The 25,676-nt window shown below is 46.2% G+C and overlaps 2 protein-coding genes across 2 annotated transcripts in view; one reads left to right on the top strand and one right to left on the bottom strand.

Moving 5' to 3' along the window:
• The window catches only part of TOP6BL (TOP6B like initiator of meiotic double strand breaks), a gene marked incomplete at its 5' end in the record, with an annotated part of 45,867 nt that extends 34,321 nt beyond the window's left edge, over positions 1-11,546 (bottom strand). The window contains 2 exons of the mRNA XM_083374804.1: positions 10,857-11,012; positions 11,532-11,546. Coding sequence (XP_083230930.1) covers positions 10,857-11,012; positions 11,532-11,546 — 171 coding nt within the window. The remainder of the gene's footprint in view (positions 1-10,856; positions 11,013-11,531) is intronic.
• Positions 11,547-19,253: 7,707 nt separating this feature from the next.
• Positions 19,254-25,676, top strand: part of SPTBN2 (spectrin beta, non-erythrocytic 2) — a 66,812-nt gene continuing 60,389 nt past the window's right edge. Inside the window, 1 exon segment of the mRNA XM_083374334.1 lies at positions 19,254-19,586. Within this exon segment, the coding sequence (XP_083230460.1) occupies positions 19,454-19,586 (133 nt within the window). The 5' untranslated portion in view covers positions 19,254-19,453.

A 25,676-nucleotide genomic window follows, 5' to 3' on the forward strand; every position in this document is an offset into this window, starting at 1 on the left:
GCCTCCACACGAGATGAGCGGCCCACAAATCTAATTAATTAGTTAATTAATTAGGCCATCCTGTAAAGTCCTCACATGGTTTATTCATTTACAGCTGCATCTGGTTAGAATTAGAATTTAGCTTGTGCAAATCCACCCAAATGATAGATCAGCTGATAAGGTAGTGGTCGCATTTGCACAAGATGCCAAGGTTGATGATTTTTTTTTTATCTTGGCTAATGTGGTTTGTTTTTTGTTTTGTTTTTTGTTTTTTTTAGCACAGGTAGTCCCCGACTTACAACAGTTCGAAGTTACAAACAGCACTGAAAAATGTGACTTACGACCATTTTGCACCTAACCATTGCAGCATTCCCCCGTGGTCATGTGATCAAAATTTAGATGCTTGCAACTGATTCATATTTATGACGGTGGCAGTGTCCCGGGGGTCACGTGAGATCCCCTTTTCCGACCTTCCATCAAGCTAAGTCAGTGCGGGGGGGGGGAGAAGCCTGATTCATTTAAACCACCATGTTATTAACCATAGCAGTGATTCCCTTAACAACTGTGATGAGCAAGGTCGTAAAATGGGACAAACCTTGTTTAACAACTTTTAGCAATGGCAATTCTGGGCTCAATTCTGTTGTAATTGCTAAGCACATTGATTTGTGCTTAGATTGTAAGCTGCCCTGAGTCTTCGGAGAAGGGCGGGATATAAATGGGATTAAAAAAAAAAAGTCGAGGACTGTCTGTACAACAGATTATAATCACAGCCCACACCTATCCTGACTTTCAGAAAGGGGGGGGGGAAAGGACCAGAGGTCAGTGAAGAGCTGGAGCATATTCTGCCTTTTGGGGGTGGGTGGGTGGGTGAGGGGATTCCTGCTGTTGTGTGTGTGTGTGTGTGTGTGTGTGTGTGTGTGTGTGTGAACCGTTTCTCTTTCCTCTCTTGTATTCTGTCTCCCACCCCCATTCCAGCTGGCCTTTTGGTGATTGTCACCCCTGAATGTTCCCTGGGGACCCCATTGTCCTGCTGCTGCTGCTTCCTTTCCTTCCTAACCCCCTCTCCTGCTGCTTCTTGCCAGCTGGCCTGTCATTGGGGTGGGGGGGGCTGGAAAGAGGGAAAGGGAAGATGGGGGGTTTACAATATGGGAAGGAGCGTGTTTGTTCTGAGATCATAGAAAAACAGGGAAGGATGATTTCCTTTTTGGGTGTGGAAGCAGAGGTAATTGCAGAAAAGGCCAATCGCAGGCACCCGGTGCTGTGTGAACAGATTTTCTATCCTTATTTGACCCTCTTTTTTTTCCCCCTCTCCCCTTCCCATCACTTGCCTCTTCGCGGCATGGAGAAGGGATGCTTGCTCACGTGCATACCGAGTCATCTGCGATTCCTCGCCTTTGCATCCGCCGTTGGGCCATGCCAACCCTATGCTGAAGCTGGATTTGTGACAGAGGGAGCACGTGTGAATCACAGAGCATAGAAGAATAGGTCTGGAAGGGATTTTGGAGGTCTTCTAGTCCACCCTGATGACCATTTTTCATACTCGGAAGCGTGGCCTATACGCCCGTGGTCACGTGATCCAAAATTCAGAAGCGTGACAGCTGACTCACATTTATGACAGCTGCAGTGTCCCAGGGTCACACGGTCACCTTTCGCAACCTTCTGACAAGCACGGGGAACCCATATTCGCTTAACGACGGCGTTACTAAATCAACCCCTGCAGGGATTCACTACACAACCGGGGCAAGAAAGGTCATAAAAATGGGGCGCAACTCACTTAGCAACGGTTTTGCTTAGCAACAGAAATTTTGGGCTCGGTTGTCGTAGGTCGAGGACTGCCTGTAATGGGTAGAGTTTTGTTAAAGAGAAATCCAGCCTAGAAATAAGGAGAAACTTTCTGACAGTGAGAATAATTAATCCGTGGGAGATCTTGCCTCCAGAACTTGTGGGTGCTCTATTATTGGGGGTTTTCCAAAATAGACTGGACAACCGTTTGACCAGGATGATATAAGATCTCCCTGTTTTGAGCATGGGGTTGGACTAGAAGACCTTTAGAGGTCCCTTCCAGCCCTACTATTTGATGTTCTTCGTTCTAGAATGGGCTTTTTGCAAGGGGAAAGGTACTGACTGCAAACTTCATCAGGGTGCTATGAGCTGTCTGTCTGTTTTTTTTCTTACCAGTCTGACTATAATTGCCTCTCAATCCAATCAGTACAGCGATGAATAATAAAGGTATTAAAATGTTGGAAGGAGAAGGGTATTTAAACTGGGGTGGGAAAAAAGCAGCCCTAAGGAATATTATCAGATATTTCGTTCTTTGTCCATCGCCTATAAATATAGCAGAGAAGAGGACATAAATATCCTTTTAGCTGCTTTGATGCCGTTTATGATGATTAATTTCCGAAATGAGAAATGGCTGAATCTTAAAAAAAAAACTCGAGGTCCCAATTTTTATTCCAAATGCAGAGATCTTGTCAGCTATTGATGGGAGGTGTGGAATTTGGACAGAAAACTTGTAGTTAAGAAGAAAAACAAAAAGGGCCAGATTTTTTTTCCTTGAGGGATTTAAAAAACCAGTTGTATTTCAAATTGGAAAGAAGTCTAGCTTTATTTATTGGTACAAAGCGTTGGGGGCTTTTGGAAAGAAAATGTCCCGGTCATTTTCAAAATGACTTTCAAAGCAAGATTCTAGCTCTCGTGGAAGAAACCGGGGATCTGTTTTCATTGGAAAAGCAGAGACGGTGCACCTTCTTATCTAGAGTCCTTAAGAATATAAGCTGCCCTGGAGACTCCGAAGCTAAGAATACATTGGTCGATTGGCCAGCATAATCTATGGATTAGCTACCCTCATGCGTCCCTGCCCTAACATTTGACACTGGCGTTTGCTGTTTGGGTTTCCTCTTCTGCTAGTAGTAGGTAGAATAATTAATACACAGAGAAAATGTGTATTTTGCTCCTCCAAAGAGCAATGGTAACAGAATGTGTATTTTGCTCCTCCAAAGAGCAATGGTAACAGTAATTAAAAAGCTGCCACGAGTCACAAGCTTTCAAAGCTGAAGGCACAGGTAGTCCTCGACTTCCAACAGTTCATTTAGTGAGTGTTCAAATTTATAACGGCACTGGAAAAAGAGACTTATGACCATTTTTCACACTTGACAACCGTGGCAGCAACCCCAAGGTCATGGGATCAAAATTAAAATGTTTTGGCAACTGATTCATATATATGACGGTTGCAATGCCCCTGGGTCATCTGTTCCCCTTCGGCAACCTTCTGATAAGAAAGTTAGTGGGGAAGCCAGATTCATTTAACAACCGTTCTACTAACTTAACCAAAATTTACGTTGCTCAGTAAGACATTTTGTTAAATGATTTTTTTGCTCCATTTCACGAACTTTCTTGCCACAGTTATGAAGTGAATCACTGCAGTTATACTCCCGTAACAAGTGTCTCGCTTAGCAGTGTAAATTTTTGACCTCAATTGGGGTCATTGGTCAAGGGCTACCTGTATATCCTCCAGCATTTGGGATATTTAAAGGTAAAGGTAAAGGTTCCCCTGCACATGCGTGCTCGTCGTTTCCGACTCTAGGGGCCGGTGCTCATCTCCATTTCAAAGCCGAAGAGCCAGTGCTTGTCCGAGGACGTCTCCGTGGTCATGTGTCCAGCATGACTAGACGCCAAAGGCGCACGGAACGCTGTGACCTTCCCACCGTAGCGGTCCCTGTTTTTCTACTTGCATTTTTACGTGCTTTCGAACTGCTAGGTTGGCAGAAGAATGTTAATTGCCAATCGGGTAACACAGATGCTGATGTATCTTGTATAGTTTAGTTTGCAAGGTCCCTATATGCAGGTAGTCCTCGACGTACGGCCCACACATGACCCCGGGACACTGCGATTGTCATCAAACCCACGCCAGTTGCCAAGCCCCCAAATTTTGATCACATGACCGTGGGGATGCTGCAACGGTCCTAAGGGTTAGAAAACGGTCATAAATCAGGTTTTCCAGGGCCGTTGTAACTTCACAAACAGTCACTAAGAGAACAGTTGTAAGTCGAGAACTACCTGTACTTGAAAAAGAGCACTCTGCACAAGGCACAGAGTTGCCCTTCTGTTTTAACTGTTTTAATCATGATGAAACTTACTGCAGCATCTTAATGTTCGTCAGCAGTAAAGTGGGAGCCTTGTGATTTTCAGGGTTCAAAATGCATCTGTGTTTTTGTGTCTGTGTGTGTGTGTGTGTGTGTGTGTGTGTGTGTGTGTGTTGAATCGCTACCTTGGCTGCTTTTTTTCATGTGGCAACATTTCCTTTCGATGTTCTGTTCTTGCTTTACACTGGAAGCGTAGTTTAAATCCAGATAATTGGGACTCCTTGTTTGGTGACCCATGCAGCCTGGCTGCTGATCCAGGTCTATCCGACATCCAATGGTAAGCATCGCTAAAAGAAGTGAAATGTCCAAGGTAATTTTGAATGGCACATATCTTGCTCCCCTGTGCCTTTCCAGTGCTTTTAATGTCTGTCGTTTGCTTCCTCCTATTCCTAGTTCCCTTCCCAACGTGCCAAGAAGGTTGGTGATGGGTAAAAACATGGACCCCGCCCCATAGTTCTTTCCATCCCTACTGCCCGGTTTGTGCTGTTTTCTCTCTGAGCCTGTGGGTGGGATAAGCTGGCAGTCTTAAAAGCAATATGAATAAGTAGTTCAGGAACAGAAGCAGAGCAACTTGGCTGAGAATTTTGGGAGCTCGAATTTGACAAAGTCCAGAGGGTTAAGGTTGCAAAGTTAAGGTTGCCAGCAGATGGCTGGTTTGTAGAATTTATATACATTGGCTTAAGCTATTATGCATTTTAAATAAGGATCTGAGTCTCACCCGCTGTATGGGTGGCTTGGGTCATTCCTTTTGAGCCCACTCTACCTCACAGGGTTGTTGCGAAGATGGGATGAAGAGTGGCTCCTTCTTGGGTCCCTTGAAGCAAAGATATAAATATGTATGAAAGATATAACAATAAAAAGATATAGAAAGCAGGAGACAGTGAGTTCTAGTCCCGCCTTAGGCATGAAAGCCGGCTGGGTGACTTGGAGCCAATCACCAGGAGACTCTGAGTTCAAGTCACGCCTTAGGCATGAGAAACGACTGCTGGGTGACTTGGAGCCAATCACCAGGAGACTCTGAGTTCAAGTCACACCTTAGGCATGAGAAACGACTGAGTGACTTGGGGCCAGTCCCTCTCTCTCAGCCTAGCCCACCTCACAGGGCTGCTGTTGTGGAGAAAATAGGAGGAGGAAGGTGTATTAGGTATGTCTGTCTCCTTGAGTTATTTATAACAACCACAACAAAGGCGGAATACAAACAAATGAATGGAATGAATGAATGAAAGTAGGAGATGAATCCAAACATACTTCAGATCCTGGGATTGTTTCCATGCAGCATGACAGTTGACATGTGGCAAGTTTCAACTGGTTCCTGCTAAGGTGCTTAAATGAGTCAGTGCCAGATCTAGTAGCATGCAACATTTCACTAGTGCTCACCTTAGCTTTGTCTTTGGGGATGCGTGTTTGTTTATGTGCGTGTCCACGGCTTTGCACTGTTGCGTGAATCTAACCCACTTTATTAGTTAATAGTTTTGTGTACTATGAGTACCCAGGAAATGGGTATAATCAGTAACCAAGTAAGCATCTTATATGTCCCAGCTGCATTAACAGAGGGATCGAATCAAGATCTTGTGAAGGGTTAATACCACTTTATAATGCCCTAATAAGGCCATACTTGGAATACTGCGTCCAGTTTTGGTCGCCACAATATAAAAAAGATGTTGAGACTCTGGAAAGAGGGCAGAGAAGAGCAACAAAGATGATTGAAGAAGGGATGCAGGAATTGGATATGTCTAATTTAATGAAAAAAAGGATTGGGGTGACATGATAACAGTCTTCCAATATCTTAGGGTTGGCAAAAAAGCCTTGGTGGAGCAGTGGGCTAATGCCTCCTTAAGTAACACCAGCTGCCTGCCATTATTGCAGGTTCGAGTCCCACCAGGCTCAAGGTTGACTCAGCCTTCCATCCTTCCGAGGTAGGTAAAATGAGGACCCAGATTGTTGGGGGCAATAAGCTGACTTTGTAAAATGCCGCTTGGGGGGGTGGGGGTGAAAGCCCTAATAAGCAGGCATAGACATAGAATGAAGGCTATTGCTAAGCACATTGATTTGTGCTTAGATTGTAAGCCGCCCTGAGTCTTCGGAGAAGGGCGGGCTATAAATGGGATTAAAATAAAAATAATAATAATAATAAAAAACCAACAGGAGGCCAACTTATTAGCAAAAGCACCTGAAGGCAGAACAAGAAGCAATGCGTGGAAAGAAGCCAGCCTAGAACTAAGGAGAAACTTAATAACAACTGATCGGTGGAACAATCTGCCTCCAGACGTTGTAGGTGCTCCAACACTGGAGTTTTTTAAGAAGAGATTGGACAACTGTTTGTCTGAAATGGTAGAGGGTTTTCTGCCTGAGCAGGGGGCTGGACTAGAAGGCCTCCAAGATCCCTTCCAAATTGCAGTCACTCTGCATGAAGGCTAAATTCCTGCACTGCCAGTTAAACAGAAGCTGCCAGGTATCCCTGCCCACTCCAGCTTAGTATTCTCTACTGCTGGCAATTTTGAGGTTTCCCACTTATTTTGTCCCCCAACTGTAGCCAAAAATGCCAGAAAATTAACTCTGGGACCTTCTCCCATTGTTCACCTTACCTTCTACAGCTGAGTTCCATCTTCTCCCCAGGAAAAGAAGAGGCACAGATAGTCCTCGACTTACAACAGTTCATTTAGTAACCATTCAGAGTTGCAAGAGCATTGGAAAAAGTGACTTATGACCATTTTTCACCCTTAAATTGCAGCATCCCGGCGGTCATATGATCAGAATTCAGATGCTGGGCAACTGACCCCTATTTATCCCCTTTTGCGACCTTCTGACAAAACCAGTCACTTAACAGCCATGTGACTAACGTAACAACTGCGGCGATTCCCTTGACAACTGTGGCGAGAAAGGCAAAATCCGCTTAACAAATGTCTCGCCCTAGCAGCAGAAATGCGGGCCTCAATTGTAGTTGTGAGGACTAACCTGTACACTCTCTACCAAACAGAGGACTCTCTGTGTCTTCCCGTTCTTGCATTATATTAACGGAAGGCTTGAAGCGTTTGCGGCCCCCCTGAAACACAAAATAAAGATTGTCTACAGAGACCTGCTAGTAAGACATACAGTAAATAAAGAGGTAATTGAGAGATCTTGTAAATGATGGCCTTGGTGAGCGGGATAGGTTCAACCTATTGCCTGAGGGTGTGTTTTTGTCTGTGGCGTGAACTTCCAAAATGGTGTTTCTCAACCATGGCAATGGGTGAACCGACCTGAAAACAGGGACTTACGTCCCAGATTCAAACTTCAGATGATCTGGCCCCCAACTTCAGGTGTTGGGTGACAGGGCTGCCTTTTACGACCTTTGGCAGTGTCCCCCAGTCACATTTTGCCATTGGTTTGCTTAACGACCCTGAATTTACTTGATGGGCCACCACAAAAAGGGGTTGAAAAATTGGGTTGGAAAACATGACAGACTCATTTTACAAAGGTTACGACATGGGGCCATAATGGGCAGACTCCGTTGCAGTCATATGTCAAGGACTATGGCAAATGAGATCAATAGTGCAGGTTCGAGTCCCACCAGGCTCAAGGTTGACTCAGCCTTCCATCCTTCTGAGGTAGGTAAAATGAGGACCCAGATTGTTGGGGGCAATTAAGCTGACTTTGTAATAATGCCGCTTGGGGGGGGGGCTCGAAAGCCCTAATAAGCAGGCATAGACATAGAATGAAGGCTACTGCTAAGCACATTGGTTTGTGCTTAAATTGTAAGCCGCCCTGAGTCTTTGGAGAAGGGCGGGATATAAATGGGATTAAAATAAATAAAAATAAATAAATATTTTGTTTTTGTCACGATCCCAGTCACTTTGGGAAGTGCAACTTCCAGGGCGCTACTCAGAAGGCTAGCCCAGGGATATGTGGCCATGCGGTTACCAACTCTTTATCCCTCAGAGTTGAGGGGGGAAAAAAACAGAAGTCTGATCTGTGGGATGAAACATAGGCAATAAATAGTGTTTTTTTTCCTCTCTCTCCCTCAATCTGATATATTTCTCATTAGCCTCTGCCCTCGGGGCAGGTGGAAGTTATTCTTCCAATAAATATTTGTAAGATTTGGCTTATTATTCATCTTCCTTGTTTGGTCCTCCCTCCTTGCAAAAACAAAACAAAACCTCATAAAACTTCCCAACCACATTTCAGCCAAATTGAGGTTTCTTCCAGGCCCCAAGGAAACAACATCCTTTGCATTCCATGGCTTATTACCTTTCCTCTGACATCACAGTTGCCAGCGTGCTGTAGCAGATTTGCTTTGCCCAGCACACTTAAAAACAGTTCAATTAAAGACCTGGCAGATGCTTTGGCGTGAGATTGTCTAAGCTTGGTTTGGGTTAACCTGGGTTACTTTTTGTGCCTTAATGTGAAACGTGACGTCCTCGGTCATCTTACCATTCAATATATTTTGGGACCACAGAGAAAGATCTCCTTTGATAATCAGGTTAAGTGCATTGTGTGAGCCCAGCCATGCGAACGGCCTGGAGTTTAACATCCCGTAAGTAATATTTTAAAAAGTTATGTCGCAAACCTTCCAAATAAAAAGGATAACCTATTTCTCCTTTTCTCCCCCCCCCAATCCTGTGTCTTTCAGGCCTTTGTATGAACACCAAGTTCTCAAATAGATACCCAACAAGGGGTATGGTGTGCATGTCGGAGTAATACAACCAGGTTGATTTTACAGGTAAGTAGAACGTGATAGAGCCATATGCAAATCTGAATGAACACAAAATTCTTGCCCTGATTGTTATTTTTACCCCCCTGATCAGAACAGTCCAGCAAAGAGAGAGAGGGTAAGAATGAGAACAGCTTATTGCAAACAACATCAGCTAGTTTGTTTCCTAGAAACTGAGTCCTCAACTTATAACCACGGTTGATGCCAAAATTTCTCCTGCTAAGCGAGACGGTTGTTAAGTCAATTTTTGCCCCATTTTATGACCCTCCTTGCCACCACTGTGAAGCGAATCCTTGCAGTTGTTAAGTCAGTAACACGGTTATTAAGTGAATCTGGTTTCCCCATTCAGTTTGCTTGTCAGAACGGTCGACTGCAACGGTCGTAAGTGTGAAAAAAGGTCACAAGTCACTTTTTTCAGTGCTGTTGCAACTTTGAATGGTCACTAAACTTAATGGTTGTATGTCGAGGACTACCTGCATTTCTTCGGGACATTCTTGATCTCAACTTTGCTTACTTGACCACATGCCCTTCCTTAAAGTCCTCATTTTCAAGTTTTCCTTTTTAAATCAAATGCATTATTCCATTTGAATCCTGCGTTTATTTTGTACAATTCAATGGGCCTGCCTTCTATCTTCCCCCACAACAACAACCCTGCCAGGTGGGTCTAAGGCAAGGGACTAGAATTCACAGTCTCCTAGTTTGGAGTCCAGCACCGTTGTCATCACACTAAACTGGCTTTTGCAAGGCATTTAATTTCTTTCTGTATTTTCTCCCGAGATATCAAATTCTCACATTCTTACTAAGTGGGCAGAAGCACACGTTTATACATTCCTATTTTTGCTTCCTTTCATTTCCTGCATTCCCACATTCCTTTTTGTGGAAAACACTTAAGTACCATTACCTTTCTGTCAACGTTTGTGAATCTGAAAATTGCTTCATTTATCTATAGATATTCTACCAGATTATTTACTTGCTCTAATTTGTTTTTCTTTGCCATTATGTGTAACTAGCATTCGTGCATTTCCTTCATGCATCATGCAATAGTAATATTCACTGCAATTTATGCAGGATTTTATCTAACAATAGGATATTGTCTGCATACAGAGGCACAGATGCATTCATGTCTTCAGCACACCTCAGCATCACAACAAGCATTCCTTATACTTTTATCAAGAAGTATATTAAACAGTGAAGGAGACAGTCCACATTCTTATTTTCCAACCTGATCATTACGGAAGTATTCAGCAAGCCTTCCATTTATTCTCATTTTTGCATTATTTCCCTGTTACAAGGCTCTTATTTACATTCTGCAAACAAGCTGTGACTTCTTATTCATGCAAAGGTTACCTAATTCAAGGCAGCACATTTTATCATATGCTTTTTTTAAATAAACAAATTTACAGTGACCTACTTCACATGTAGATATTTCTTTAACGACCAGCTGAGGGGGAAAAAAAACTGTACTTCTTGCTTAGCAGCAGAAATTTGGGGCTCAATTTGTTTTTAAGTCAAGGACTGTATTGGAGTGGGCAGCCCTAACAAATTTAATGAAATAAATAAATTGCTCGTTCGTAATTTTTGATGTTCTAATCCACCTTTTTCTCTGCAGCTTGGAAGAAGAAAACGATGGCATGCATTTTACCCTTTGTTGGGACTTTTGAATTGAGACTTCCCCCCCTGCAGTTCATAATGTGGGAATATCACAGGGAGCTAATAAAACGTAGACATGAGCTCTGACACGTGGGTTTGCGAGCTTCTTTGGCACGCACCGAAGTCTAGCAAAGTTGCTCCTTGAAATAAAACAACGGTGTTGCCGAGCTGGCATTTAATCTTCTTGAGAAACTTTGCTCCCTCGCATTAATCGTTTTCGCTGATCCCTATGCCATAACAACATTTAGAGGTTTGTGGTTTTAAAAACAGGCTAGTTCAAGGGGGGGGGGCAAAAGGACACTTGCTCATTTGAAGCAACCTTTGAGAGAGGAAGTCGGTGGCATAAAGCTTTCCAATGCCTCTGCCTTTTATAGGGGGAAATCTGAAGAGGCTACCCAGCTGGATCCGAGGATGGGGTGGATGGGTTGGAAGAGGCGGTTGTGACGATGATCCGTCATCTTGAGGAAAGCCAGAGAGGCAGGAAACCAGATGGTGATGGTGCTCCACTGGGAATCACAAGTTCCTGTGGTGCCACGACAAACACGTCCCATCTGAAACAAATGGACGAGAGCATCTGGGACAAAAGGATTGCTTTCCCCTGAGCAGAAAATCCCGCAGCTTTGTGATGGCTTTGGACCCCTTTGGCTCTGGTCAAGAGGCACGGCACGGCACCCCTTGCTTACCTTTTTATTTTTAACGAATAAGGGCTTTCACCCCACCTTTCTTATGTCATCAATAACTCCAGACAGCGAACGGATCTGATATTGACAGTCCCCTATTGATCACAATTGGGGGGGACCAGAATTCCTGTGGCTAAGCGAGCCACACCCGACTTTGCAGTCTTTTGCCATGGTTATTAAGTGAACCAAGCAGTCATTAAGCGAGTCCTGCTTCCTTCATGGATTTGCTTGTCAGAAACAGGCTGGGAAGGTCACAGGTAGCGATCACGTGACCCAGGGACACTGCAGCCTTCGTAAATGCACGGTGGGTGCCAAGCCACCTAATTCTGATCAAACACCAGGGGGGAATGCTGCGATAATTGTTAAGTGCAAAGACCGGCCCTAAGTCACTTTTTTCAGCGCCATTGTAACTTCGATCGCTACGCAGAGGGTTGTAAGTGGAAAGACCACCTGTATTCCTTCCTTCCTCCTGTTTCCCCCTATTTTCTTCCTCCTGTTTCCGACAGCCGTATGAAGTGGGTTGGGCTGAGAGAGGATGAGTGGCCCAAAGTCACCCAGCTGTCTTTCATTGCACGCCTCAGGCCGGACTAGAACTCCCAGCCTCTTCCTAGTTTCTGGCCTGGTGCCTTAAATATCAGACCTCAGTTCAGCCGCAAGTTGAAGTTAAAGTTGAAGAGAGAATGAGTTGTCAGTCGGAGGGCTCCAGATTGAAGCCCCCGAGACTTGGAAGGGAATGGATAGCGCGCCAAACCAGACTCTGGTTATAAATTGTGGTTTCTTGACTCATTTCCCCCCCCCCCCCCCCATGGCTACCTTTTGCATATAACAAATCAGCTAAAGCCTTCGGTCTTTTTTGGTTTCGTTTTTTAATGAATCCGTTCAATGGAAAAAACAATTTGTGGTTTGGGCGAAGGGAATTAAAGGAACAGGTCTGATGCTGTCCTCTTCTTCCCTCCAGGCAGAGACTGCCTCCTGCTGAAATCGCCATGAGCAGCACTCTCTCCCCTACAGATTACGACAGCTTGGAAATCCAGCAACAGTATAATGATATCAATAACCGCTGGGAGGTGGCCGACGAAGACTGGGACAACGAAAACAGCTCAGCCCGGCTTTTTGAGCGCTCTCGTATCAAGGCTTTGGCAGGTAAGGGATGGGTGGGGCAGCTGTCTTCTTCTCTCCGAGCATCCTTTTTTCATGGTAAAGGTATAAGAAGACGACAGGGTTGGAAGGAGCCTCCAGAGGTCTTCTAGTCCAACCCTTGCTCAGGCAGGAAACCCGCTACCATTTCAGACAAATGGCAGGCCAGTCCCTTCTTAAAAAATCTCCAGGGTTGGAGCACCTACAACTTTTGGAGGCAAGTCGTTCCGCTGGTGAATTGTTTACACTGTCAGGAATTTTCTCCTTAGTTCTAGGTTGCTTCTCTCCTTTGTTAGCTTCCATCCATTACTTCTTATGGCCTGCCTTCTGGTGCTTTAGAAAATAGGTCAACCTAACGGGACACGGTGGCTCAGTGGGTTAGGACGCTGAGCTTGTCGATCGGAAGGTCGGCAGTTTGGCGGGTCGAATCCCGAGTGCCGCGTAGCAGAGTGAGTGCCCGTTACGCGTCCCAGCTTCTGCCAACCTAGCAGTTTGAAAGCACGTAAAAATGCAAGTAGAAAAATAGGGACGGGAAGGTAACAGCCTTCTGTGTGCCTTTGGCGTCTAGTCATGCCGGCCACATGACCACGGAGACGTCCTCGGACAAGCGCTGGCTCTTCGGGTTTGAAAGGGAGATGAGCACCGGTCCCTAGAGTTGGAAACGACTAGCACGCAACCTTTACCTAACACTAACCCTCTTTGTGGCAGCCCCTTAGATATTGGAATCCTATCTTATCATATCACCACGAGTCCTTCTTTTCACTAGACTGGACATACCCAATTGCAGCAGCCGTTCTTTGTTTTAGCCTCCAGTCCCCTGATCATCTTTGTTGCTCTTCTCTGCTCTCTTTCTAGAGTCTCAACATCTTCTTTATTATCATGGCAACAAATACCGGATGCGATATTCCAAGTGTGGTCTTAACAAGGCATTATTAAAGCGGTACTAACACTTCGTGTGCATCTCGATCCTATCCCTCTGTTCATGCAGCCTAGGACTGCATGCTTTGGAGCATGTGCAGAGTGTGTGGCCTTTCTGCCCCCAGGACTAATCCCCGACTTTGTAGGCTTGGTATTTTAAAAAGAAATTGATTTGGGAGAGTTTCAGGGGATGAACACATGCTTTGCATTCCAGAAGGGTTCATTGCATTAAGCAATTTTCTGCACACTCAGCCAGCTGTGGCTTACTCATTAGCCATGACTCTGTTTCTCCATCCAACTTTGTATTATCCACGCCAGGCCCACGTTGCACCCTAAACCGTGGCGCTTTTGTTGGAAGAGACAATCCGGAGCTAGATGGAGAAATAGATTAATGACGAAACCAAATTGTGCTTGGCTGAATTCAACTAACATGCTAAGCTTAAACCCAAATCTCTTGTTACAGCTTAGCATTTAATTTCTGGATTTGCTCAGCATACTTAATGTGGTGACTGAATTGCCCCATTTTCTGGTTTGTACTCTACGGCTAGCCATCAACTAACCAAACTTAATGGGCTCGTACAACATGCCAAGCCACAGAAGGTAACCCAGGTTGAAAGTAAGCCAGTTGAGCTTGTTTGGTGAATGCAGCTTGTTAGTGGCCCAGGTGCACAGCCACAATCGAGCCCAAAATTTCTGTTGCTAAGTGAGACATTTGCTAAGTGAGCTTTGCTCCATGTTACGATTTTTTTTTGGCCACTGTTCTTAAGTGAATCACTGCAGCTGTTATGTTAGTAACACAGGCGTTAAGTGACGCTGGCTTCTCCATGGACTTTGCTTATCAGCAAAGGTGATCGCATGATCCCGGGACACTGCAACTGTCATAAATGTGAGTCAGCTGCCAAGCATCTGAATTTCGATCACACGACCCTGGAGATGCCACAACAGTGTGAAAAATGGTGATAAGTCACTTTTCCCGGTGCCGTTGTAACTCGTAACTCGAGGTCTACCTGTGGGGCCCACTTGACTTTCCTGGATCCATCTGCAGTTCCCTTTTCTCCTGGATCAAACTTCACCTGGAAGAAACTTGAGGCCATTAATGGAGTTTTGTTCCAGCTGTCATCAAGAGTCCAAAGCAACCATTTCTCTTATTTTATCTTGTCTTTCGCTGCTACCCTCTGCTCTCCCTTTAGATGAGATTGCTTATACGTTCATCGGCCTCTTTCATTTCTTTCTGTTGTGTCTGGAAGGGAGAGAGAATTGTTTACTGCCCTAAGGAGTCCGTAGGAAAAAAGCGTGATCCCATGTATCTCCAGGGGGGGGTCTTTCCTCATATAGGATCGCATATAGGTGAGGAGCTAGGAAAGGAGGGGAAGGTGGAAGTGGTCCTCAACTTGTGATCACACGACCCCGTGATGCTGCAACCCTTGTAAATACATGCTGGTTGCCGAGCACCCAGATTTTGATCACATGGCCACAGAGATGCTGCTGCAGTCCTATACAGCAGGGCTTTTCAACCAGTGGTACGGGTACCACCTGTGGTACATTGGCACCTGGCAGGTGGTACGCGGCCATCCTAGAAAAGTAGCGGGGGAGGGGAATGAGCTGAACCGGTGGCAGCACCGCACAAGTCAGAGCGAGAGATGGCTGGAGCTGCGGGGCTGTCAGGGCTCAGCGGGAGCGCCAGGATCAGTGCTTCTTCGGGGCTGTCACGGCTCAATGGAAGCGCCAGGATCAGTGCCAGGCTCCAGCTTGCTGAGCCCAGAAGAAGCGCCGATCAGCTGGAACATTGCAGCATCTCCAGGGTGATTCATATTTATGACGGTCACAGTGTCCCAGGGTCATGTGAAGTGACCAAAACCTGCTGCAACCACCCAGCAGAGGGTGGGAAATAAAAAACAAACACCCCCCCATCCCCCACCCCACCCCCACTGCCAATCCTCAACAGAAATGCTCACAACAATCACAACCTCGGACAGGAGGAAGAGCGCCGCCAGGCGGGCAGGCAGGTGTCTTGCTCGGCTGTGGCTTGGGGGCCACTTTGTTCAGTGCCATTGTAACTTCGAACAGTCACTAAGCAAACTGTTGTAAGTTGAGGACTACCTGTATTCCATCACTTTTTCCTTTTTTTGCAGGGGGTCATCAGGTTTTTGACCCCTTGCTAGGCGACTGGTGGTACTCAGATGTTGCCATATCCTAAAAGTGGTACAATGGGTGAAAAGGTTGAAAAGCCCTGCTGTACAGGAGAACTGATCAGAAATCGCCTTTTTTTATTGCCATCGTAACTTCAGTCACTAAACAGTTTTGGTGGTAATTCAAGGACTACAGGCAGCCCTCAACTTACAACAGTTCATTTAGGGACCATCCGAAGTGACAACATCCCTGGAGAAAGTGGCTTACGACCACTTTTCACACTTCGCAGCCGTGGCAGCCTCTCCACGGTCCACATGCTCAACACTGCTTGGGCAAACGGGTTCATATTTATGACTGCAGCGATTCGCTTAACAACCGGGGCAAGGAAGCTCGTAAAATTTATTTTTTTATTTTTATTTTATTTTAATTCCATTTATATCCCGCCCTTCTCCGAAGACTCAGGGCGGCTTACAAGCTTAGCAATAGCCTTCATTCTATGTATATGCCTGCTTATTAGGGGCAAAATTGACTTAACGGCTGTCTCACTTAGCGGCAAAGCATTTGGGGCTCAGCTGTGGCCATAGGTGGTGGAGGACTTGTGTTGGTAGAGAAGATTCCTGTTACTCTCCAGTCCTCCTCCCCGCCCATGTGCCCCCACCCCACCCCCATCCAAACAGAAGATGGCCAAGACAGAAGCCAAGGACATCACGGGACAACCTTGAGACAGGTCCCAAGAGTGTTTGCTTTTGACAAGCAAACATGGTCTTGAGTAATCGCGGCCTCTGAGCTGAAGGAAGCCCAGAACTGAGCAACAAGTTCCTCTGTTGCACCTCTGTTGCTTCTTCTGTAAACGGGGGCGGCTGGCGGGGATGGCAAGATTGCGAGAACAGTCTGGGGAAGGTCAGTAAACAGCCACTTAATGACAGCTTAGGATGATGGGTGGGGTGTGTGGGCAGGCAGGAGATACTGGAAGCAAGTGTACAAGGGGTAACCCGGCAGTTTGCATCTCTCCATGCGTGGGGAGCCAGATCATCCTCGGAAGGATAACCTGGATGAGTCCTATACAGGTCGTCCTCGACTTAACGGCCACAGTTGAGCCCCAGCATTTCTGTGGCTAAGCCAGACACTTGTTAAGTGAGTTTCGCCCCATTTTACGACCTTCCTTGCCACAGTTGTCGAGCGAATCACCGCAGCTGTGAGCAACACGGTTCTTCAGCGAATCTGGCTTCCCCATTGACGTTGCTTGTCAGAAGGTTGCAAAAGGGGACCACGTGACCCCGGGACGCTGCAACCGTCATAAATAGGAGTCGGTTGCCAAGCGTCTCAATGTTAAATCATGTGATCGTGGGGACGCGGCAACGGTCGTAAGCGCGGAAAACAGCTGTCTCTTTTTTCAGCGCTGTGGTAACTTTGAACAGTCACTAAGTGAGCTGTTTTAAATTGAGGGTTATTATACTGGATCATTTTGAGAAGCAAGCTGGTAAATTTCACAGATGGGGGCGGTTTTTTTGGTTTAGATGTTCTAAGCAAGTCCCAATAGTGGTTGTAAGTCGAGAACTACCTGTATGCTGAAGATGTGAAAACTTAGCTGTGGAACTAATCCTATTAAGCAAACCAAGGCTAGGTATCTCCCAGATCATCAGAACCCAACAGAATAACAGAGTTGGAAGGGGCCTTGGAGGTCTTCTAGTCCAACCCTCTGCCCAAGCGGGAGATCCTATACCATTCCGGACAAATGGCTTTCCAATCTCTTCTTAAAAACCTCCAGCGATAGAGCACCCACAACTTCTGGTGGCAAGCCGTTCCACGGGTTAATTGTCCTCACTGTCAGGAAATTCCTCCTTAGTTCCAGGTTGCTTCTCTCCTTGGTTAGTTTCCATCCGTTGCATCTTGCCCTGCCTTTGGGCGCTTTGGAAGAATAGTTTGACCCCCCCCCCCTCTTCTTGGTGGCAACCCCTCAAATATTGGAAGACTGCTCTCAAGCCACCCTTCCCCCAATGCCTTGGGGATTCTGAATTCAACGGAAGTTGAATAGAGTTGGAAGGGCGCTTGAAGGTCTTCTAGTCCAACCCCGCTGCTCAGGGAGGAAACCCGGCCTATACCAGTTCAGACAAAGAGCTGTTCATCTCTTCTTAAAAACCTCCAGTGACGGAGCACCCACAACCTCTGGAGATAAGCCATTCCACCGATGAATTGTTCTCACTGTCTGCAGGAAATTGCTCCTAGATTGCTTCTCTCTTTGATTCCTTTCCATCCATTGCTTCTTGTCGGGTGCTTTGGAGAAGAGGTGGACCCCCCCCATCCTCTTGGTGGCAGTCCCCTAGTAGGTATTAGAAGTCCTATTGGAACCAGTGACCTCTCGTCTCTTGCTTGCTAAACTCCTGGCCCCCAAGATGATTTCTGTGTCATTCGAAAGCTTAACGTAGGGAAACCACAGATGGCCTTTTTCAGCTCTCCTTGATTATTGGACGAAACAGCTCCTTTCTCTCTTCCCCCAGCTCTGGATGATGCTGGGATGATTTATCTTCAGAAATCAATGTGGGGGCAACACTCTCCGAGGGCAGTCATTTTGTCGACAAAGCCAGGCAAGCTGGTCAGACAAAGGCAGACTTTGGGATGTAAATCTTTCATTGTTTGGGCCCTGCTACTGGCTGAGCTCATCTGTTCATCGCCTCCTTTGCTTGCCTTTCAAGCCTTGCCTACAGGGTTCATCCAAAGCAGCGTTTCTTACAACAAGGAGGGCCACAAATATTCATTCGCCTGATTCTGAAGCAGCCCTGAATATATATACATATATATATATATATATATATATATATATATATATATATATATATATATATATATATATATATATATATATATATTAAAAAAACCTAAGTACTTATCAGTCGTTCTTAATATTCCAGTGCTTTGTGCTAGCTTGCCTAAGAAATGGGTTATCACGCTATCCAGGGTCAATTTTACACAGTAACGACACTAAACTCTGGACAGTTGATTATGCTCACTTTACAGACTGGGGATGGGGGGGAGGAAACGGCTTTCTTCTGAAAAAATGCCTCACGAGTCAAATCTCACACATGGATTTATGCATTGTTTTAAGCTTGAATTAGTTTTAAGGTTTAGTTGTGTTGGTTTTTTTTGTGTTTTTTTTTAAAAAACAAACCCGTGGATCGCCCTCGTTGTGCAAATCCAAACCGTTTCATTAGTTCGGCGCGTGATGCACATTTTCATCAGAATTCAGCCTATGATGCAAATTCAGAAAAACAGAAGCAGGTATAACGCCAACGTATAAAACCGAAGAGGAAGATGGCTTTGGAAATCCCAATCCTTTTTGGAGTTGCTTTAGAATCAAATACTTTTAAATGGGACGCATTCCAAAAAAAAAAAAAGGTCTGTTGTATTAAAAGAGGGGACCGTACCCCCATCTCAAATCAGGAGTGGAGAAAGGCAGAGGTTTCGGAATTAGCTCAGCACACCGCTGGCGGGGTGGGGGAGGGAAAAAGAGTGAGGGTCATCTTTGCTGTCACCCAGTAATAGTGCTTGCACCCTGAGGACAAAACCTAAGGCTATTTATTCAGAAAGAGCCTTGGCTAAACCCCCCAGTGCTAAAACTTGCAAGTTTCAGACTGCTCATACTGTGCCCGTGTTCCTGCGTGTGCGCGCTCTCCAGTCGAGTTTCCCCCTTTCATGTCTGCCCAAGCTCAACACACACACACACACACACACACACACGCGCACACACACAAAACACACCCCTCTGCCATTCAGAGCAGGCCAACCTGTTTTTATGTAAATTTCCCGGAGCCTCCCCTTTCCCCTCCCTAACTGGGACGGGGGGGGGGGGGGCAGGGGGAGAAATGCAAACTCCCTTTGAAGTGGCTCCAGTTGTACCAAGGTGCCGCCCCGCAGGAGAGCTTTCTTTCCTTTGCTGGTTTCCTTCTACCTGGGCCCCGGCTGTGGTGTGTGGGCTTGGCAGTTGGCTGGGCAGCCCTCTGCACACACACACACACACACACACACACACCCGTCCCTCGCCCTCCCCCCTCGAGAAGTGGGAAGAGGTCCTCGGGGATTCGGTGGTGCTCCCAGCCGGGGGGAGAAGGGAAGTACCTTAGCCGAGCACCATGTACCAGACGGAGACCGATTTGATGGAGGTGATCCAGGGTCCTTCTCCCACCCCTGAGCTGTCCCCGGCAGCTTTCATCAATGCCGTGCAGTACGCTAACGTGTTGGAGGGCAGGTTCAAGCAACTTCAAGGTAGGGGAGGGGAGATTTGCGGGGAGTGTGTGTGTCTGTGTGTGTGCTGTGTGTGGGGGGGAATGGGTGCATTGAGAAGGGGGCATGTCTTCCCCTCCAGGATCCTCAAATCCTGAAAAGCTCCCTTCCCTCCTCTGCCTAAGGGGCAGGTTTAAGGAAACTAATCTGAAAGGCGCTGCCAGGAATTAGCTCAGCGCACAGGCTGGATTTGCAAGGGGCAAAGCAGAACTTGGATTCTTGGGGTGGGGGGGCCTGGGGTGGGGTGGAGGGCCCCTTCCGAAGGACAGAAAAGCAAGAGAACACTTGATTGTCGCAAGGGAGTCGGACGGGCACTCAGATCCGTGTCCGTGGGAGGGTGACTCACTGCTACTGTCTCTGATTCCCAGGTTGGCAGCGCTTCGACATTAGCCGTGATTCGGTGGCAAGCAGTGTGGCCTGAACTTCAATCCTCACCTTCATTTCCTCTTCCCCTCCTGCCTTCATTCCCACAACTACTGTCTATCCCTCCCGTGCCCCTCACCTAAGCATCTTTTGGAATTGTATCGCTCGGGGAACCGATATGCTGTGCGGTCTCGATACGTCCCTTTGGGGGAAAACGGGCCAGTTTAAAATTGGGCCTTTGGCTTTGCCCTCCCTCATTCCCAGTTAGTTATTCCACGTTTACAGAGATGACACTTGAACTGACCTTGAATGTAAATAAGGGGGAAAAAAATGCTTTTAAGACACTTTAAGAACAGGAAAAGCAGCACTCAGAGCTGCTTTAAATACACTTTTAAAAACTCACCTTTCCTTTCCGGCAGGAAAATTGGCACCCAGCTAGTTTTTCAGAGGAATGTAGTCTAAAACAGGGGGGGGGTGTCTTCCAACTTGGCAACTTTGAAGACTTGTGGACTTCAACTCCCAGAGTTCCCCAAGCAGGAATTCTGGGAGTTGGAAGTCCACAAGTCTTAAAATTGCTAAATTTGGAAAGGCCGGTCTAAAATCGGGGTGCCACTGCAAAAGCCTTGTCTTCTTACTTTGGTGCTTGGGGTTCCTGCCTTGGATTTCATTCAACTTTTGCCCAAGTCAGCAGTCTCTTTTCCCCAGCTAATTAAGAGGCATCGTAAAGATAGGGGTTTCTCAAGTTTTTGACAATCCTGCAATCCATTTCAGGAAAGGAGACCGGGCAGTATTTTATCATTTGGAGATTAAAAACCAGCCCTCTAAAATAAAACCCTCCCCCCCCCACTCAGCCCTGATCCCAAACTCTGAACTTTCCTCCCATGAGATGCTTTTTTCGTGTTAGGGAGAGGTGGGGGTCGGATGATAGCTGTGGGCTTTTATTTAGGGCAAGTGAAAAAGCAGTTTTGTGCCTTTGCCATTGTTGTCTGCTGTAGGTTGGGGATTTAAGCGCCAGGTGATTCCGCAGTGGGGATGAAAGTGTTGCATTGCTTTGGAGTTTTGCCTGGGTGTCGTAAAAAGGGGCGTGTGTGAGCCAAATCCTGCATTGCTGTCAATGGGGAGCCGAGTTAAATTTTAGTGTCCTGTCTTGCGGATGGCAAGACCTCAGACCCTGGAAGGGACCAACACAATTCTGACAAATCCCAAAGGTGCTAAAAAAAAGAAAAAAGAAAGAAAGCCCGGTTGCCTTTTGGAAAAGCACCTTGGGTTGACAAACCCTGACCTGGATGACGGAGGAGAAATCCCCGTGGATAATTCTAACAAATGGGCTGCTTTTCAGTAGGTTGCAAATAGAGTTGGGCTGTGTTGGCACGGCGCAAGAGAGACTTATAAAAAGTTTTGCAAGGAGAGGCTGGTGTTTTAGTACAGGCTGGAGCTGGCAATTCTGCCTGGGTACAGAGGGGCATATTTATCCAAGCACCGAGGCCAGGAGGCCGTTGAACTGCAAAAAAAAAAAAAAGAAAGAAAGAAAAAAAGGGGGGGGCAGATAGGAAACCTGGACAAACTAGGAAGCAGCGCTTGCTCCCATTCAGAGCCTAATCCCCGACTTTCCCGCACGGCCGTCCGGTGGGAAAGGACCCCAGAGTTCTGGTTACGCTCCAAATGAATCGAATGCAATTTGCTGATCTATTCTAATTCAGCATTTTCCCTTTATATCGGAGCCTGCTGGCTCCCGATGCAGAGGCACCAAGAGGAAGGCGTTTTTCGGCCTTGCGTTCGGAGCGTTGCTACATCTTCCGTCGGGTTTAGTGTCTTTTGTGCCAGAGGGTAAACAACGGAGGTGCCCAAGGTTAAAAAGGTAGTTAGTTGACTTGGGAGGAAGCGTAGCCAGGTGATCGGCTTCTGTAATAATTTTTCCTTAAAGGAGCTCGCTGTGTACAGGTAGTCCTTGACTTACAACCGTTCTTTTAGGGACCCTTCAAAGTGACGACGGCACTGGAAAAAAAAGGGACTTAACGACCGTTTTTCACACTTACAACTGTCGCAGCGTCCCCACGGTCGTCTGTCCGGAATTCAGACGCTTGTCTCATATTTATGACTGTTGCAGTCTCCCGGGGTCATGTGACCCCCCTTTCTGTGACTTTCTGACAAGCAAAGCCAACGGGGAGGCCAGATCCACTTAACGACTGCGTTCCTAATTTAACAGCTGCAGTGATTTGCTTAACAACCGTAGCAAGAAAGGTCATAAGATGGGGCAAAATTCCCTTAATAAATGTCTCGCCTAGCAACAGAAATGTTGGGTTCAGTTGGGGTCGTACGTTGAGGACTGCCTGTGATCTGTTTTGGCACGCAACCCAACTTCTGATTTATTTATTTTTTAAATAGGCTAGAATAAGTACACGAGATCCTGATGGGCTTCCTCTTAATTGGAGAAAACATTAAATTAGAAGGGTCTTGGATGTGAAGTTTAAGGATTGATAGAACCCCCTGTGTTGTCTAGCCTGTTGTGAAATTCAGAATACACTACTCAGTTGTGATATTTATTTGACTGGGTGTATCATGCTCTGTAAGCACAATGACCGTTTTATTAACCTGGCTTTCGGACTAGGTGTATTGCATGAGCTGTGTTCATATTAGTTTAGAGGCAATCAACTCTTTCTCATTTCTTCTGCTAGTTAGCACCTGACGAGGAATTAGAAAAGCAAATCTCAATTCCTCCAAAGGATGTTTTATTCGTTTTATTACTTTACTTGTGAATGTTTGCGTCTGTGCATGCCATTGGGAGCTAAAGTCTCCAGGTGTGAGTGAATCAAGGAGTAAAATGTAAGCCAGTCAGCCAATCCCACATTGGCTGATCCCAATGATCCAGCTACTTCTTTTTATGTTGGGGGAAACAAATATATTCTGCCACCTTTTCAGACAAGTTTTTCCAGTATAAAAAGGCAGCCCGCTGCATAATTGACGTAAAGGCTGAGCTAGCAAAACCCAGTAACTATCCTCAACCAGAGTCACCGAGGGTTTGTTTGTTTTTTAAAGAAGAGATTGGATGGCCATTTGTAATAATAATATTACTACAGGGTCTCCTGCTTGATGAGGGGGCTGGTCTAGAAGACCTCAAGATCCCTTCAGACTCCGTCGTTCTGTCTTCTAACCTCTCATCTGATTGGAGAAGACGGTCTGGTTCCCCCAGTAGGATCAAAGCCAGACTGATTTCTCTCCCTTTCTCAAGCATCCAGACTGTATTATAACCTAACCCAGTGCGACATGTGAAGCCTGGGGACGAAATTCCCAAGGCGGGCGCTTGTAACGGTGGGGTTCAGCAGCAAACGGTTGGGTGCAAAGGATTTTTTTTTTTTTTAGAATAGGGACTGTTCTGGAAGCGAGGAGGCACCTTCCTCGCTCGCGTTTCAGAATGAAAAATCACCCTCCGGTGTGGGTCGTAGATCACCAAAGTTATTTAACCTCTTTTTTTTTTTAAATGGCGCTGGCAGACAGGCCTCTCTCTCTCTCTCTCTTCCAGACAGCTGGCTAATCTGTGAGATGCTGAGCAGAAGGGCCATTTGGCTTTTTCCAGACCAGTGGGGTCCAGGTCAGGGGGCGGGGGGTGACCTTTCTTTCCCCTTCTCTGCAAAGCACATGGAGATGGAAGTTTTCCACCCAGCCCAGCCCAGCCCTGTCCTGACATGTCCGAGTGACTCAACCTCAAAGCTGAGCCCTCGCCCCCCCCCCCACCACGGTTGATTCTTCCTTGCACGTTGGGTGCACAACACAGAGAGGTTGGGAGGCGCAGCAGCTGGGGTTGCAGGACAAATGCCGGCTGTGGTGGAAAGCCACAACGTGTGCGTGTGCGTTTTCTACTTAACCAGGATCGATCCAGAGTGAGTTGACGGGATGGCTTTAGCCCAAGTCTAACCAGGATGGCTCTTTTGGCAAGGATATATGGTTACAGGGTAGTAGGAGAGCAGAGTGCTTTAGAACGTGTGTGTGTGTGTGTCGAAACTTGGCAACGTGAAGACCTGTGCACTTCATCTCCCAGAATTCTCCAGCCAGCCATACTTGCTGTGTTTTTTTTAAAGGGTGGGGGGAGTGCCAAATTTATATCAGGGTTTCCAAACCTTGGTAATTTTAAGATGTGTGGACTCCAACTCCCAGATTTCCCCAGCCAGCACGGTAAAAATACACTGAAATGTCTCCCTCTATTTCTGGTGTTCAGTGATGAGGGCCACTGCTTTAGGGGGCTAAAAATCTCCTGTCTCTGCAGAGGTTTCAAGGAACACCCTGGTTGCAGAACGACATGGTTGCATAACTTCCAGGTGTATATTAATAATACCCAGCAGCCCTAGCCAACAGTGAGGGATGCTGGGAGTTGTAGTTCAGTAACATTGGGAGGGCCTCTCATCATATAGCTGCTTGGTGATCCTCTTTCTCCAAATGCAGCTCATTGCTGCTATGGGGGAAAGAGGGCAAATATAGTCCCCAGTTTATGGCCACAGTTGTGACCAGAAAATTCATTGTTAAGCAGTGTGGTCATTAAGTGAAGCATCACAATTTTACAATTTTTTTTGCCACGGTCATTAAACGAGACACGTGACCATGACTTGTGACCTCCTGCTGGCTGTCGTAATTGGCTTTGCTTGTCCGAAGCCAGCTGGCAAGGTTGCAGATGGCAATTTATTTATTTTTTTATGTCAGAGCATTTCTACAGCTGCCCACTCCCTCTGAGTGACTGTGGGCCGCTTACAAAAACTAAATAATGACCTCCGGACAAGGCAGCCATCATAAATGCCTGCTGGTTGCCAAGCGCCTGAATTGCAGTCAGCTGAACACAGGGATACTGCACCGGTCATAAGTGCGGATGATTGGTTGCAAATCACTTTTTCAAGTGCCTTTGTAACTCCCGTCACTAAATGAATGGTTGTAAGTCAAGGCAATCAAATAATCTTGAGTTTCTTTTAGCAACCATCTGTTGCCAGCTTCATTTGTAAATATTAATGGTCAGCTTCTATGTAGCCTTTTCATGTGTTGAAAGCTTATCCTTTGTATTACAGACCGAATCGTTGTGAGGACAACCATCTTCTGTAAGGGAATGATTCCCCCCCCCTTTTTTTAAAAAAATTGTAGATTGGAGAAGTGGGGGCTGAGGGCATCCAAGCCACCTTGTAAATTTCATGGCAAAGTCGTGATTCAAACTGTGGACTGTCTTGTTGAAGCTGTGAACAATCAAATTAAGATCAAAGCGGTTTAGCTAGACGAGACCTCAGCTTGACAGTCACCTGGGACAATGAGACTTAGTATTACCTGGCACCTAGCAAGCGGGAGAACTCTGTGGCATTTTAACAAGTAATGCAGAAGATTTCTTTGATAAGAAGTTAAGAGACTTGCCTAGGCAGCTGAATCATTCTGCCTTGTCAACCCGCTATTTGACGATCTCCCCTTCAACCTACTCATTGATGCTGGTCGATTTGCATATTATCCAAGTGCAAAGGATGCTTTCTGAGAAACTGGAAGGAACATGCAAACAAAAGACATATGGTCCTGTGCCCTGTTAATGGGAAAGGCTCGTTTTTAATATTTGCTTTTCCATCCCCTAGTGCAGTGACCTGCCAACGAACGAGCAACTCAGTGTGCATGCTACTGCTAAGCTTGTAAGCCGCCCTGAGTCTTCGGAGAAGGGCGGGATATAAATGGAATTAAAATAAATAAAATAAA

Source organism: Vipera ursinii, assembly GCF_947247035.1.
Source record: "Vipera ursinii genome assembly, chromosome: 15".
NCBI classification, from domain to species: Eukaryota; Metazoa; Chordata; class Lepidosauria; order Squamata; family Viperidae; genus Vipera; species Vipera ursinii.